This window comes from Paralichthys olivaceus, chromosome 5 (assembly GCF_024713975.1).
Source record: "Paralichthys olivaceus isolate ysfri-2021 chromosome 5, ASM2471397v2, whole genome shotgun sequence".
Lineage (NCBI taxonomy): Eukaryota > Metazoa > Chordata > Actinopteri > Pleuronectiformes > Paralichthyidae > Paralichthys > Paralichthys olivaceus.
The window spans coordinates 12,805,517-12,818,120 of NC_091097.1; the positions used below are offsets into that span (position 1 = coordinate 12,805,517).

The 12,604-nt window shown below is 38.4% G+C and overlaps 3 protein-coding genes and 1 long non-coding RNA gene across 7 annotated transcripts in view; 2 read left to right on the top strand and 2 right to left on the bottom strand.

Annotated features, from left to right (window-relative positions):
* LOC138407688 (uncharacterized) overlaps window positions 1-9,744 on the bottom strand; it is a 51,857-nt gene extending 42,113 nt beyond the window's left edge. For both annotated transcript variants that reach the window (XR_011241018.1, XR_011241017.1), the window contains exons 1-2: window positions 9,611-9,744; window positions 9,323-9,398 (exon numbers count right to left, since the gene is read on the bottom strand). This is a non-coding gene — a long non-coding RNA (uncharacterized lncRNA). The remainder of the gene's footprint in view (window positions 1-9,322; window positions 9,399-9,610) is intronic.
* Window positions 98-1,938, bottom strand: LOC109638663 (neuropeptide B-like). The gene is made up of 2 exons (XM_020101754.2): window positions 1,489-1,938; window positions 98-481 (listed from the first exon to the last, which is right to left on the bottom strand). Exons 1-2 carry the CDS (start codon window positions 1,744-1,746, stop codon window positions 353-355), a joined length of 387 nt encoding a protein of 128 aa, XP_019957313.1. The 5' UTR covers window positions 1,747-1,938; the 3' UTR covers window positions 98-352.
* On the top strand, window positions 4,165-7,140 carry LOC138407687 (carcinoembryonic antigen-related cell adhesion molecule 6-like). The gene is made up of 9 exons (XM_069524792.1): window positions 4,165-4,423; window positions 4,503-4,847; window positions 4,942-5,199; window positions 5,379-5,651; window positions 6,082-6,160; window positions 6,258-6,324; window positions 6,648-6,769; window positions 6,845-6,902; window positions 6,979-7,140. The coding sequence occupies exons 1-9, from the start codon at window positions 4,300-4,302 to the stop codon at window positions 6,994-6,996; spliced, it is 1,344 nt and encodes a 447-aa protein (XP_069380893.1). The 5' UTR covers window positions 4,165-4,299; the 3' UTR covers window positions 6,997-7,140.
* rnf213a (ring finger protein 213a) overlaps window positions 9,253-12,604 on the top strand; it is a 30,007-nt gene continuing 26,655 nt past the window's right edge. The window contains exons 1-3 of one of the 3 annotated variants that reach the window (XM_069524788.1): window positions 9,253-9,574; window positions 10,864-11,007; window positions 11,869-12,023. In XM_069524788.1, coding sequence (XP_069380889.1) covers window positions 10,908-11,007; window positions 11,869-12,023 — 255 coding nt within the window. In that variant the 5' untranslated portion in view covers window positions 9,253-9,574; window positions 10,864-10,907. The remainder of the gene's footprint in view (window positions 9,575-10,863; window positions 11,008-11,868; window positions 12,024-12,604) is intronic. The other 2 variants (XM_069524789.1, XM_069524790.1) reach the window with 2 other exon arrangements.

A 12,604-nucleotide genomic window follows, 5' to 3' on the forward strand; every position in this document is an offset into this window, starting at 1 on the left:
GTCAAACACAGTATATTAAATGATTTAGTTACCTCCAGTGTTCATGAAGAAGAACAAGCACTAATCTGTTTTCCATTCAGTAATTTCAGCAAGGGGCTGCAACATGATTCATTTATTAATGAAAACTCAGTTCAGGTATTTACATCAATGCTTTGCTTTTACAGTTTAAAGATTAATGATCATTTTAATCATAAAATCAATAAATAAAGTGATGACAGTAAATTAAAAGTAGCACATCTTCCATGTGGTGCGACACCTTTTGTTAAACTTCATATTAAAATATAAATTTTTTTAAAATGTCATGCCCTCGAAGTTTGCTTCATCCTGCAGCAACAGTTGTCGGCTTCACTGATCAGTCTCCTGCACAATCCGAGGAGTCCAGGGAGAGAAGAACGTCCGCTTTACACTTGAACGAACCCTTGACCTCCTGGAGCAATTCACAGCTCTGCAGGTTTGGTGTAATGTCTTTGATGCAAACAGGCTGTGGAGAGAAATTGACAAATCACACATTTCCATTAGATTGTGCTTCAATCAGACAGTGTGATGTTTGTCAAATATTACCACAGAAAACTGGTATCAATCAATAACATGGACCTCATCTCAGTAGTTCTGACCTACCCTAACCCTAAATACATTTACTCTGCACACATGCATGAGTATGTTTAAGGTATTCTTCAAAAGTCTTCTCTTACTTGGCTTAATGTTTGCCAAGTGTACCTAAGAGTACATTTGTAGCTAAAGAAAATCCCATATACACAAAGCATGAAGTCAGCTTTAAAGGTAAAGAGGGTGGAAATGCTCCACTAGCTTCATTACAATGTTTCAACACGTCTATGAAATCATAGATAAATGTTAACCATCATGATAGAAATTGACAGTGACCTTTCTGCTGCATACACAAACGTTTTACCGCTGATTTCAAAAATCTTTCACTTGTAATAAAGTAGATTTATGTTACTGTAGTTATTTAAGAATATAAATACTTCTACACCAACCCCAAGACCATAGTATTGCAGTTACAAATGTTTTTACAAGTCTTGAGTAGTGGATATTTCCAGACTGAACAGCCCATGACAGAAGTCTGAGTTGGTTTCATGAGATAATGTATTAAATTAAAAGGTAAATTATATCATTATTTATACAAGAAAGTATTCTGGTCTAGTGATGAGATAAAACATTTTTTTACACTAAACTATTGCTGGAGCTCATTTAAACTCACCATTGTATGCAACAGCGCAGAAAGAAAATATTACTGAACATTAAAAAAATTTAATCAATCTCACCGTCAGTAAGACTTAAAATCACTAATAGTTGATGTTCTGACATTTTAAGGTAAAAGTCTACAGGTTCAACAATTAAACCGATTTTAAACGTGGATGCACTTTTGCGCCCTCGCACCGAGCCCTTGCCGTGCGTAATGCGTAATGGCCATCCTATCCAACCCATAACAACCAGCAGTTAAGCTGATACAAAAAGATTATCACTTACCATTGTCTTCAGAATGGAGTTGCGCGAAGTTAATTCAGAAAACAGGCTGTTGGTCGCAGACTCTCCGCTGTCTGACGGCTCCAGCTCCGCTCTCCTGACGTACGGTGACCTCCGGATGCCGGACAACAAACCGGACGCTCTGCCCACCGAGTAGTAGCTTGGCCCGGCCACCTGCTTGTACCACGCCTCCGTAGGACTGCAGGCGATGAGCGCGGAGATCAGCACCATGCGGAGGATCAGGTTAGCGGGCATCTCCATGTCGAGCGGTGAGGTTCGGGTCCTGAGCTCCTCTGGACTGGTCCTTCCTCGTTGTCATCGCTCACTGACTCTTCTTCAGTCTACTTATAGAGACCCCGTGATCACGCTCACTGTTTCGTCAACGCAGACGGCTCGTGGGAGGTCGATTCACGGATAACACCCACCACAGGGAACTCCACAAAGTTACAGCTTCTGGGAGGTTTGAAAAATTAAGTTTGTCTTAAAGGTCCAGTGTGTAAGATTTAGGTGAAAGGGATCTATCGGCAGAAATTTAATGTAGAATAATCCTCATGATGTTTTCACTAGTTCGTTTCATCTAAATTGTATGAACTGTAGTTTTCTTTACCCCAGAAAAGACCCTTTATATTTAAATACTTTATATTTAAATCGTGAGGTATCCTCTCTACGGAAGCCGCATATTTTTTTTTTTTTACAGTAGTCCAGACTGGACAAACTAAACACTTTTTATGACAATTAATGGCTGCTACAGTTTCTTTTTCATGTTTGGAAGGTGAGGGGTGTTCAGCTGCAACATGCAACTTCAACACTAGATATCACAAAATTCTACACACTGTACCTTTAATATCCTGGAATCAATTGAACAAAAATAATAATAGTGGAGCTGTATAACCAAAATGATTTTTAAATACTTTTCACACCTTGTTTTGTTTGATTCACTTATTTATTTTGTCTTCCTAGCCCATGATGGAGTTCCATGTACATATATAGTCTGCAACTCTTTGTCATGTGCCTTTTTGTTAATTTACACACAATAAAGATTTCCATTCCTAACTAGAATGGCACTTAGTAGATGTAAAATGTAATGGATTCTTTTTTTGCCCCTATATCCCATCATTTCTGTCTCGATTCACAAAGATCCGTTTTGTAATTTTTGCAAAATCCTGCAAAAAAACCAACGGACAGGGGTAAAAAAAAAAAAAATCTCCTTGATAAGGCAGGTAATTTGATTCTGTCTAATACTAAATCCACAGTATTTCACTGTCTCATTGGTCAAACTAACAAACATTTCATGGGCTGAGTGTCCCAAGATCTATTTTTCACATGGAAGCTGAATTTAAAGTATGTACAGGACGCAGATGACAGAAATAAGGGGAATATTTAGCCAGTGTATTGTTCCGGTTGACCTACAGAGCTTCCCACAAGCGTTTGAAAACTGATTACAAAGGTAAAACCATCATTTGTCTGTAAGTGGAAATAGTTTCATACTGCACACACAAGCTCGAGCTGGACATTGGTGCTGCTGTTTCTGGCTGGTAAAGTGCAGCACTCACAAGTTACTCAACGCTTTATTAAAACGATAATATCTCACAGGATATGAAGGAATCCATCTCTTTCAGGAGTGTTCTGTGATGCCTGGAAAGTGGAGTATCAACAAATCTCCTCATCTCAAGAGTTGGTTTACTTTTTCCAGAAGTTTAAACAAAAGTAAAAACAAGATTTCTTCTGAAGCTGCACTTTCCTCTTCCAGATTTGAACATTTTGGAGCCAAAATGAATAAAACCAGAACAATGATGAAGGTAAATCTGACCTGCAATTAACTGCTGTGACCTCTTATCTTCAGAGAACCCACAAATAAACTTTATTCGAACAACAACCAACACAAAATCTGAAATCTAAACTTGTTCTCTTAAAACAAACACAAAGACAACTTCAGGAATCCTAAGTATTGATGTTGAATGTGAGTTTTGGATACAGGATCAATTATTGAACCGAAGCTGAAGGTGTCTACTGGCTCACACATATTGCATCTGCTTTAAAAGATGATTCCTCTGTTTGTACGTCACTCGTCTGTGATGTAGATTACTGGCCGACTCTAGGGGGCCTTCATTTTAGTTGGAATTTACCACCTTGAACTACACCTTTCAATCAGATGGATGAAAAACACATTACTACATAAACTTATACGCATATGATACATACTACACATGTACAGTATACTAAAAGTAAGAACTTCTTCACAGAAGTTTATTGCGTTGTTTTTAATTTGTCTGCTGGGAGCCAAAATTTATGTCAACCGTTCAAACGCATTTCAAGGTATATGACTGTATCTCCCCCCTCCTGGCTTTCCCCCAGGGCTTTAGTGAGTACCAGGTTACATAATACAAAAAGTTACCCTCATATGCAGACAACCATCACTGTAACTACCTGATAAAAGTCTCCAGCCGACACTCGGGTGTCACACTTGGAGTCTGTTTGTCTGATTTTACACAGCTTCCTGTGAAACCACAAAAGGCTTTACACACCCTTTCTTTCAAATGTGCAGTAAAACTCCTGCAGACAGACTCAAAATATACTACCAGCTTAAAATGGAGTAAACTCTTACAGTTTGCATGTAAATATACTGAAAACAATGAGGAATAGGACACTTAATCAGCACTATCTGTGTTGCAGTGCATCTGCCTGTTCTTTCACCACAACAAAGTCACATCATAGATAAGTGACACATTTCCTTTTAGAGGGGTTTCATATCAATACCAGACATGTAATTGCGTGTCTGAGGTGCCTGTGACCTGATTTAGGGGTAGACAGCACATGCAGCCTGCAGAGCTGATTGATGAAGAGCTTTTAGATTGCTGGTCTGTCACTGAGAAGAGTTTCAGCATGTTCACTGAGCACAGAAACCTAACCTGGACACTGAGGCTCCTGCTTCTGTCTGGTAAGAACAACACTTACATCTCATTTAAGGCAATGTTAAAATCAATAAATAAAATATGCATTTATTACATTTATCCCAGGTGTTTTCTGCAAAGAGTGGAACGTGAAATATCAAGACAGTGTCTGTGCAGTGAAAGGCTCAGCTGTCGTCATTCCATGTTCATTTGACTATCCCGAAAAAGAGAAAGTAAAAGACGTCATGTGGGGTCATGAAAAGTATAATATTTTTGAGGGGCCTTTCATCTGGACTGGGATGTCAAATGATTCCTCAAGATTTCAGTATATTGGGAACAAACTTCACAATTGTTCTCTAATAATAAAGCAAGTAGAGCATAATGATACAGGTAAATATGCATTCAGATTCATAACCAAATCCAAAAATGGCAAGTGGACCGGCGCAGAGGGCTCGATATTAAAGATTGTTGGTAAGTTTTCTGTTCTTAAGAATTTATGAAACTGTGAATCTTCTGCACTTGATTCTGTTAAGTTTGTAAGTAAAGCAGCACTTTGTTCCTCTAGATTTGCAAACTGTGGTGACAAACACGGACAGACATGGAGCGATAAAGGAAGGTGACTCTGTGAATGTGACTTGTAGAAAAAGCTGTGATGGCGGTAACATCTCATCTGCTTTCATCTGGATTAAGAACGGAAAGTCCATCTATGAAGGACCTTCACTTTATTGGAGAGACATTTCCCCTGCAAACTCTGGAAATTACACTTGTTCCCTCAAAGCTCACAGTGAGACGACCTCAGGGGTCGTAAATATTAATGTTGAATGTGAGTTTTGGACACGAGATCGAGAACAAAGAACAAATTAAAACTGTATGACAATGAAAATGAATTATTCAGCGAAGCATTAAGTGTATTGATGTTTGGAAAACAAACCTCAAAATAATTATTTTTTGAGTTTGCAACATGAGTTCTCCGACAGCTGAATAACTCTTTTTTTTCCCCAGATGGCCCTAAGAACACATCAGGTTCCGTCCGACCATCGACGGAGGTGGATGATGGCAGCAATTTTATTCTCACCTGCAGCAGCAGTGCAAACCCCCCGGTGGAGAATTACACTTGGTTTAAAGTTGATGATGATAAGGATATTAAAATTGTTGGAGACAAGTCTGAGCTGCACTTTAGAGAGGTTTCTGTTGCCGCTGGTGGCCGGTACTTATGCAGTGCCACCAACAGACATGGAAGTCAAAATTCTACAATAGTGACTTTAAAAGTTAAAGGTAAGTTGGTTCAGCTACAACAGTTGCATGATAATAGGTTTTATCGCTGACACTTTATTAGGTACACCTCCAGAATTATTTTCTCTGAGGTCCCAGGTAAAGTGTACTGCTATACATTATGCTCAGCATATCGTGCCGTCCAGTTAAATAAACAGCAGTGCTTAACGTATAATTTGATTATGACACACCGGCAACTAAAAACTGTAAAAGAACAATAAAAGGAGAACGTGTATTGCAGAAGAGTTTTTATCGGATTGAAAAGGATTGTACAGGTGTACCTAATAAAGTGGACACTAGATGTGCACTGATGAAAGTTTTTATTTTAAATGATCACAAGAACAGTTGATTTAGATTGATTTTCATGTTTTGACTTGGATCTGACGTAAGACAAAAATACCTGTCCTCTTACAAACTGCCTTTTTCATCGCAGCACATTTTCCATATATATTTATTCTTGCCACTGCTGCTGCTGCACTTCTGATCGTTGCTGCCGTTATCGCCGTCACAAGGTAAGCTGTGTTTACACTGTGTCACTACAGTAGATTATTATTGTGCAATACTCGTATAAAATGATAACGTGATGATGTGACAACGTCTGGGTTTCAGATTCAATAAAAAAAGGGCAGAGAAACCAGAGGCTGATCATGTGGAGGACCAGCAGGAGACACCATCCGTAGATATTTACTTTTTAAAGTTTATTATGATTCCATTGTGTTCCTAATAAAGTGCCTGGTGAGCGTGTATATTGAACGTTGCATATTAAGGGTTAATGTGTTGGAGGAGTTGCACTGAGGTTGTTCTGTGCACATGTTAAGCAGGTTTTCAAAAACTTAAAATTTAACCCACATCCAAATTCTCTGAATGCTTCAAGGAAATCAGACACGAGACCACATAGGTTGTTTCTGTTGTGTGGGTTTAGCTCAGAATCGAAACGTCGGATGACAAGAACACTGTTCCACGTTAATCACACTATGTGTTATTCTTGATTGTATCTAGAACACGTTATACCTCAACTGGCCCAGATCTGAAAACAGCAATGAGGGAAATCAGTGCGAGGAACAAAATATAGAATGTGTCTACACAACCATTGACTTCAACACCAAGAGGAAGTCAAACATGTGAGCTATCTCTGCAATTTTCTTTCACAAAATGAATGTTACATTAGAGGAGCTCATCAACTTTATCAACTGCAGGAGGCGACAGATGGACTCTCATAACAATGATGAAGGTGTGATCTACAGCATGGTGCAGGTAAAGATCAGCAAGCACTTGCATTTTGAAGAACTGATGATTGTCATAACTACAGATTCATTGTCTTTCCCTTTAGTTTCCATTGAAACATTGAACGCTTCATACGCTGACTATGCCTGAAGAGGAAAACATGTGAAAATGTAATTTTCTTTTATAAAAACTGGAAAAAACATTGTCCATCAACCCCGGAACATCCAGAGTCAGGTGGACGTTAAATGAAAGTTGGAGCAGAAGAATCTAAAGAGGAAATTCACAGCATCCATCTCTTTAATAATGACCCATATTCACATTCTCAACTCTGCCTCTGACAAAGATATGTTTATTTTAATAAAGATGTTTTTATTTCTTTCCCTTGTCGAATGTTAGTTGATTGGTTAAGGATGTTCTTGTTTCGTGCTTTGTGGCATAATGAAAATTTATTTACGTTCTTGATATGAAGTAAAACTAGACTAGACTTTCATTGAATGTGACACAATTTTTCTCACAACCTTTTATCAAGGTCCCGTGGTCTGTCTTTATATATTAAACTCTGTGTCATCCCACTGTAAATCTCACCTGGGCCTGCTTGTTGTCCAGGGCCTCTGTGATGAAGGATGTGTATGAAATGCAACACATGTGCTGTTAATATGCAAACATGCATCATTAATAACCATATAAGCCTCCTGTCTTTTGGTAGAGTCACTTAGTTGCAGCCTGATGGGCAAAATGGCTTTGACGTGCATTTTGTACATTGTATGTGAGACAATAAATAACTCTGCAAAGCAATATAGTTCTGTGAGTGTCACACCATGCAGACAGCTGCTCTTACTTTCACTGTTGTCCTTAACTTAACTCGTCATGTTCCATAAACATTCGTTCTGACGATCTGAAATTTTATGTAGAATAATCCTCATGTCTTCACTATATAGTTTCATCTAAATTGTATGACTTGTAGTTTTCCGTACCCCAGAAAAAGCTCTTTATATTGAAATACTTTATATTTACATCGAGGGGGGTCCTCTCTACGGAGGCTGCCATATTAGTCCAGACTGGACAAACTAAACACCTTTTGAGTTTTCATGACCACTGAAGCTACCACAAGTTCTCTTACATGTTTGGAAGGGGAGGTTGAGATGAGGGGCATTCAGCTGCACCATGCAAATTCACAAAATTCTACACACTGTACCTTTAACACACCCGTGACCTGACAGTTCATCCATTGTTAACATGGCAACAAAACTCAGATACAAAAGTGGACTGTGAAGCTTTATTTTGCAGAGAAAACTTTTGGCACGGTTGTCTGGTTGAGAAGACAAAAAATAGTCCCTGCACCCACTCGTGCACATTGTTACCTCCACTTGTCCACCTCACAGGTTATTCTGCCCTCTGCTGGCAACTGAGGAGCAAACCACTCCTCAAGTGAGTGCAGTTTGTGTTGAGCCTCCATTGCTGGGACACATGGAAAACACAACTGTCCTCAGTGGATGAGTGGGTGTCAAGTGAGAGCTGTAGATAATCAAAACAGGATGAAAGGCCGTCCCGCATGCTGTGCGTGTTGCCCTTTACTGAGAGCTTACAGGAAAGGACAGGATATTGTGAGTGACCGACACAGCTCACCCTGTCAGCTACATCACTTTTTCTTTTTTTTAGCTGGATCTAGAGAGACAGCATCCTGCAAGAGCTACAGTCATCAGTTTTCTAACTATTGGAACCACGCAGCTTTAAAATGAAAGTGAATCCAACCTGTTTTTATCTAGGTGACCTGCTTATAAAGTGTGGACATGGTGCCGCTTGCTGTGTGCAGCACGCCTCTTTACATGTTCATTTTCTACTCCTTTTTCTAACGTCGGCCCCTAACAGAGTCCTGAGTCCCACCATCAGGGAGATTCATAAACAGACAGAAGAAAACGAGTTGGACCTTAGGCAAGTTCATGAAGATGCTTGAAACAACCTTGTAGTAGAACCTGAGATCATTATTATTATTGATTATAATTATTGACTGATTTTATTGAAACAATAACATCAACTCTAATACAATAAAATGTTGTATAGTCACATATGATAAGAATGGAAAGAATAAAAACAGGAATAGAATTAATCTAGTTCCTTGTTCTATTTTCTTTGCTCTTGATCCATTGTTTTTTTCTCATTGTAATGCACTTTGTAAAATGTTTAAGATAAGTGCTTCAAAAATGACGTTTTGTATTAGTACAATATGAAGCATTATACACTTTAACAGGACGTTTGTGGATGAAGACAACTTATTAAAAGGCCACTCCATGATTAATAATCATCTTTTTTAAATGTACATTCTTGATGAATCATTGTGGTCAGAGGGATCGCTTCTCTTTTCCAGAAACTTACTGGTACGAATCATAAAGAAACTAAACTTTTTGTTGTCGACGCCCATTTTCAATAAAACGAAACCTTAGGGAACTTACGGAAACGAGTGAAGAATAGCTCCGACCAGACGTGACTCTGCGCCCGGTGCGTCGCAGCTCCGCATGATGAGATGAGCTGTGGGGTTTTTTGGTTTCGCAGAAAAACAGGAAGAAGAAGAAGAAGTCAGATTCAGGGATTCGGTTATTAGCGGAACACAGTTTCAATGCTTTATAGACGATAACGTGCAGATCTGAATGTTAAAGTGAACTAGTCCACAGCGAACTGGAGCAGCTCCTGGACCAGTGTCACCGGTGAGTCCGATCTGGCTTAAACACCACGTCATTCACCTGACACATGTTCTTCACATGTTCTTCACATGTTCTTCACCTGCACGTGTTTTCGATGTCGCTGTTGCTTCTGTGAGGTGAGTCAGGAACAAGCCGAGCGGGCTAACGTTAGCTGCGCAGCTCATCACCACACACTGCGCAGCGGGCCAGTGGGTTCTTAGTGAGTTTAAGCAACGACACTTGTTCGGAGTGACTTCGTTGCGTGGATACAGTGAACACACGTGTCGTGAAGCAGCAGGAACGCTCGCAGCCATTGTTGGGTTTGTTTCTGAAGCGTTTTGACTGTTTGCAAAATGACGTTAGGGCATAGACTGTATATAAAGAGGCTGGAACCGACACCGGAAGTGAAGTCCCGCAGCACAGCCCCCTGATTGGCTGCGCCTCGGCACCGAAGATCTTTTACTGAACAGGAGGATTCCCTCCACACCTGGAAAAGATGCTCTTGCAGCTTTTTGAATAATTTAAATATTGTAATATTTCTTTATTTACTCTCTCCAGCTCATTTATATGATTTACGTGACACAATCAACTACCCGGTCGTGTGTATATACTTTTAGTTTTTCTTGCGCACCAATGTTTTGATTTCTACACATGAAAGCATAATTTTACACATTTTATTGAGAGAAACTATTATAAAAAATATTGATTCTCATTCACAACACTGCCTTCTGTAGGTTTAAGGCAACTGTAATCTCCGATTTTGGCCAGAAATTCAAAATCCTGAGGGATTAAACAAAAACACACCCATTACTTGAAAGCATCTATCTAAATGATAATATAATAATAATAAAAAATATATATTATTATTATATTACTCATATTGACTTGGACTATTTTAGGTCATTGATGATTTACATGATGTCTATTTTTAGAAAGCTGTTTTTCCACAGCAGCTAAACCAAGAGTGTCTAAAGGGAGTGTCTCAGTGTAATTTGTCTAACCTGTTTATAAAACTTCACGCTGGTGCAGTCTTTTATTTTTTTAGTCAATTGCCAGTGAGACCCTCTGTTTTTTCCCTGCCTTTGGCTGAAATCATTAACTAGTCTGTAGGTGCGTCATGTTGCAGTTTTATCTTTACACTGTTATTTCCATCATTTATCTAAATGTTTCCAGTTCAGTTCGTTTGGTAAGACTGTCCAAAGTCCAGATGAAAGAAATGGGTGTGTTCAGAATGATTGTTAGGCAGAAACTGTCAGAATGGAAAGTGAAAGGAAGTTGCTACATGGTGTAATTCAAGGGACATTTCATTGCAGACTTGTCCTCCCGTACTTTAGCAGAGAACAACTCAAGCCTTAAGATGAAGTGTTCAAAATGTGGCCATAATGTTTTGGAGAAGACAGCCAAGTTCTGCAGTGAGTGTGGCATGAAGTTGACTTTCCAACCTGCAAACGCACAGGGTGAGTAGTTTCATGTAGAAATGTGGTTTGATAATTTACAGTTATCTTCAACATTCAATTCATGGGGTCTTTATAAAGACTGTTTGTTAATACACCATACAATTTTATTTGGAGAACTCAAGTTTACTCTACATTAATATTGCCAGTTTTCCATAGAGGTCATAATGAGAAATGTAACGTGTGTGAAATAAACATGGTCATTAATTAATTCCTTCCTTCCTTCATTCATTGACATCAATGAAAATGTTGAAAAACATTAAATCGTTCCCGGACCCATAACAGACATCTGTCGAGTTAAATGAGCAAGCTTAGATATGTTGTTAGTAAAAAATGGTATCACTTTATATAAGGGAACACATATCAACCATTAACTAGTTGCTCATTAGCATGGATATTAGAGGCATAGTGGCTCTTTATCAATCATTATAAAGCACTTATTAATGCCTTATTCTTAATGACCTTATTCTGCAACTACTCCATTGATTAACAGTTTTCCCTTAATAACCTCCTAATTACTGCTTATTGATGGTAAGTAAGGAAGTTGTTGTACATGAATTACAATCAAGTGCTGGGATATGTTTACTTTGTGTATTCCCATATATACAGTGTTACCAAAAAACAAAATAAAGGGTCCAAATGAATTAATATGGATAAAACATGAAGGCCTTTTTATTTATTTATTCATTCAAGTCAAGATTGTTGTCAAAAATGTATTTTTTGTAGCACTCCTTTAAATCTTTCATCAGACATCTGATGTGATTAGAATATGGATAAAACAAATTAGGCTACAGCTATATGCATTACTGTAGATAAGTCTCAATACTTGATGTCCAATTTAGTTTTAACATGTCTTCATTCCAGATGCAGAAAGTCAACCCCAATCCTTGAAAGCAGACTTGAAAGGTGCGACTGAGAAATCAGGACCACAGAAAAATGTCCCACCTGTAGACAGCAAGGAATCCAAGAATTCCCCCAAACGACAAAATGAAGAGAACATTGGCAACCAGAAGAAGAAGGTGATTATATCTCTCACTGATTTGCATTTTAGTTTTTAAGCTCAGAGATCATTTTGCTTTATACTGACAGGTTCTGTCCATCCCATTTAAATCAGCGTGGGAAGGCTGAACAACAGAAGCATCTTCTGAAATCTACATCCTCCAAAAAGATCCATGAAGTTGAATCAGCATCTCTGTAAAACTAAACATTACAAGCTTGATTTTAGGACTGTTGCACTGTTGGAAACCCAATGAACTGGCAACTCTGTATTTTTCTAAGGTTTGGAAACTTGCGCAAATCTGTTACTTAAGTCTTTACTTAAGTTAACAAAAGATGATTTTATGAAAAAATTATTCACCCAAGAGTTGAGTCTGAATGCCACAATCTATTCTTATGACTTCCTATGAATAGGAAATGACAAACTTATGTTGATATTTTTTGTTTGGCCTGGCTCAGGTTAATCCCTTTTGAAAAACAAATGCATACAATGAATGAATGACATAGAACTAATTATATATTCTAGTTTGACAGTCACAACTGTAATATAGGGATATACAACAATTACCCCCTTAAAATATTTTGAAACTGAAACGTTACCCTA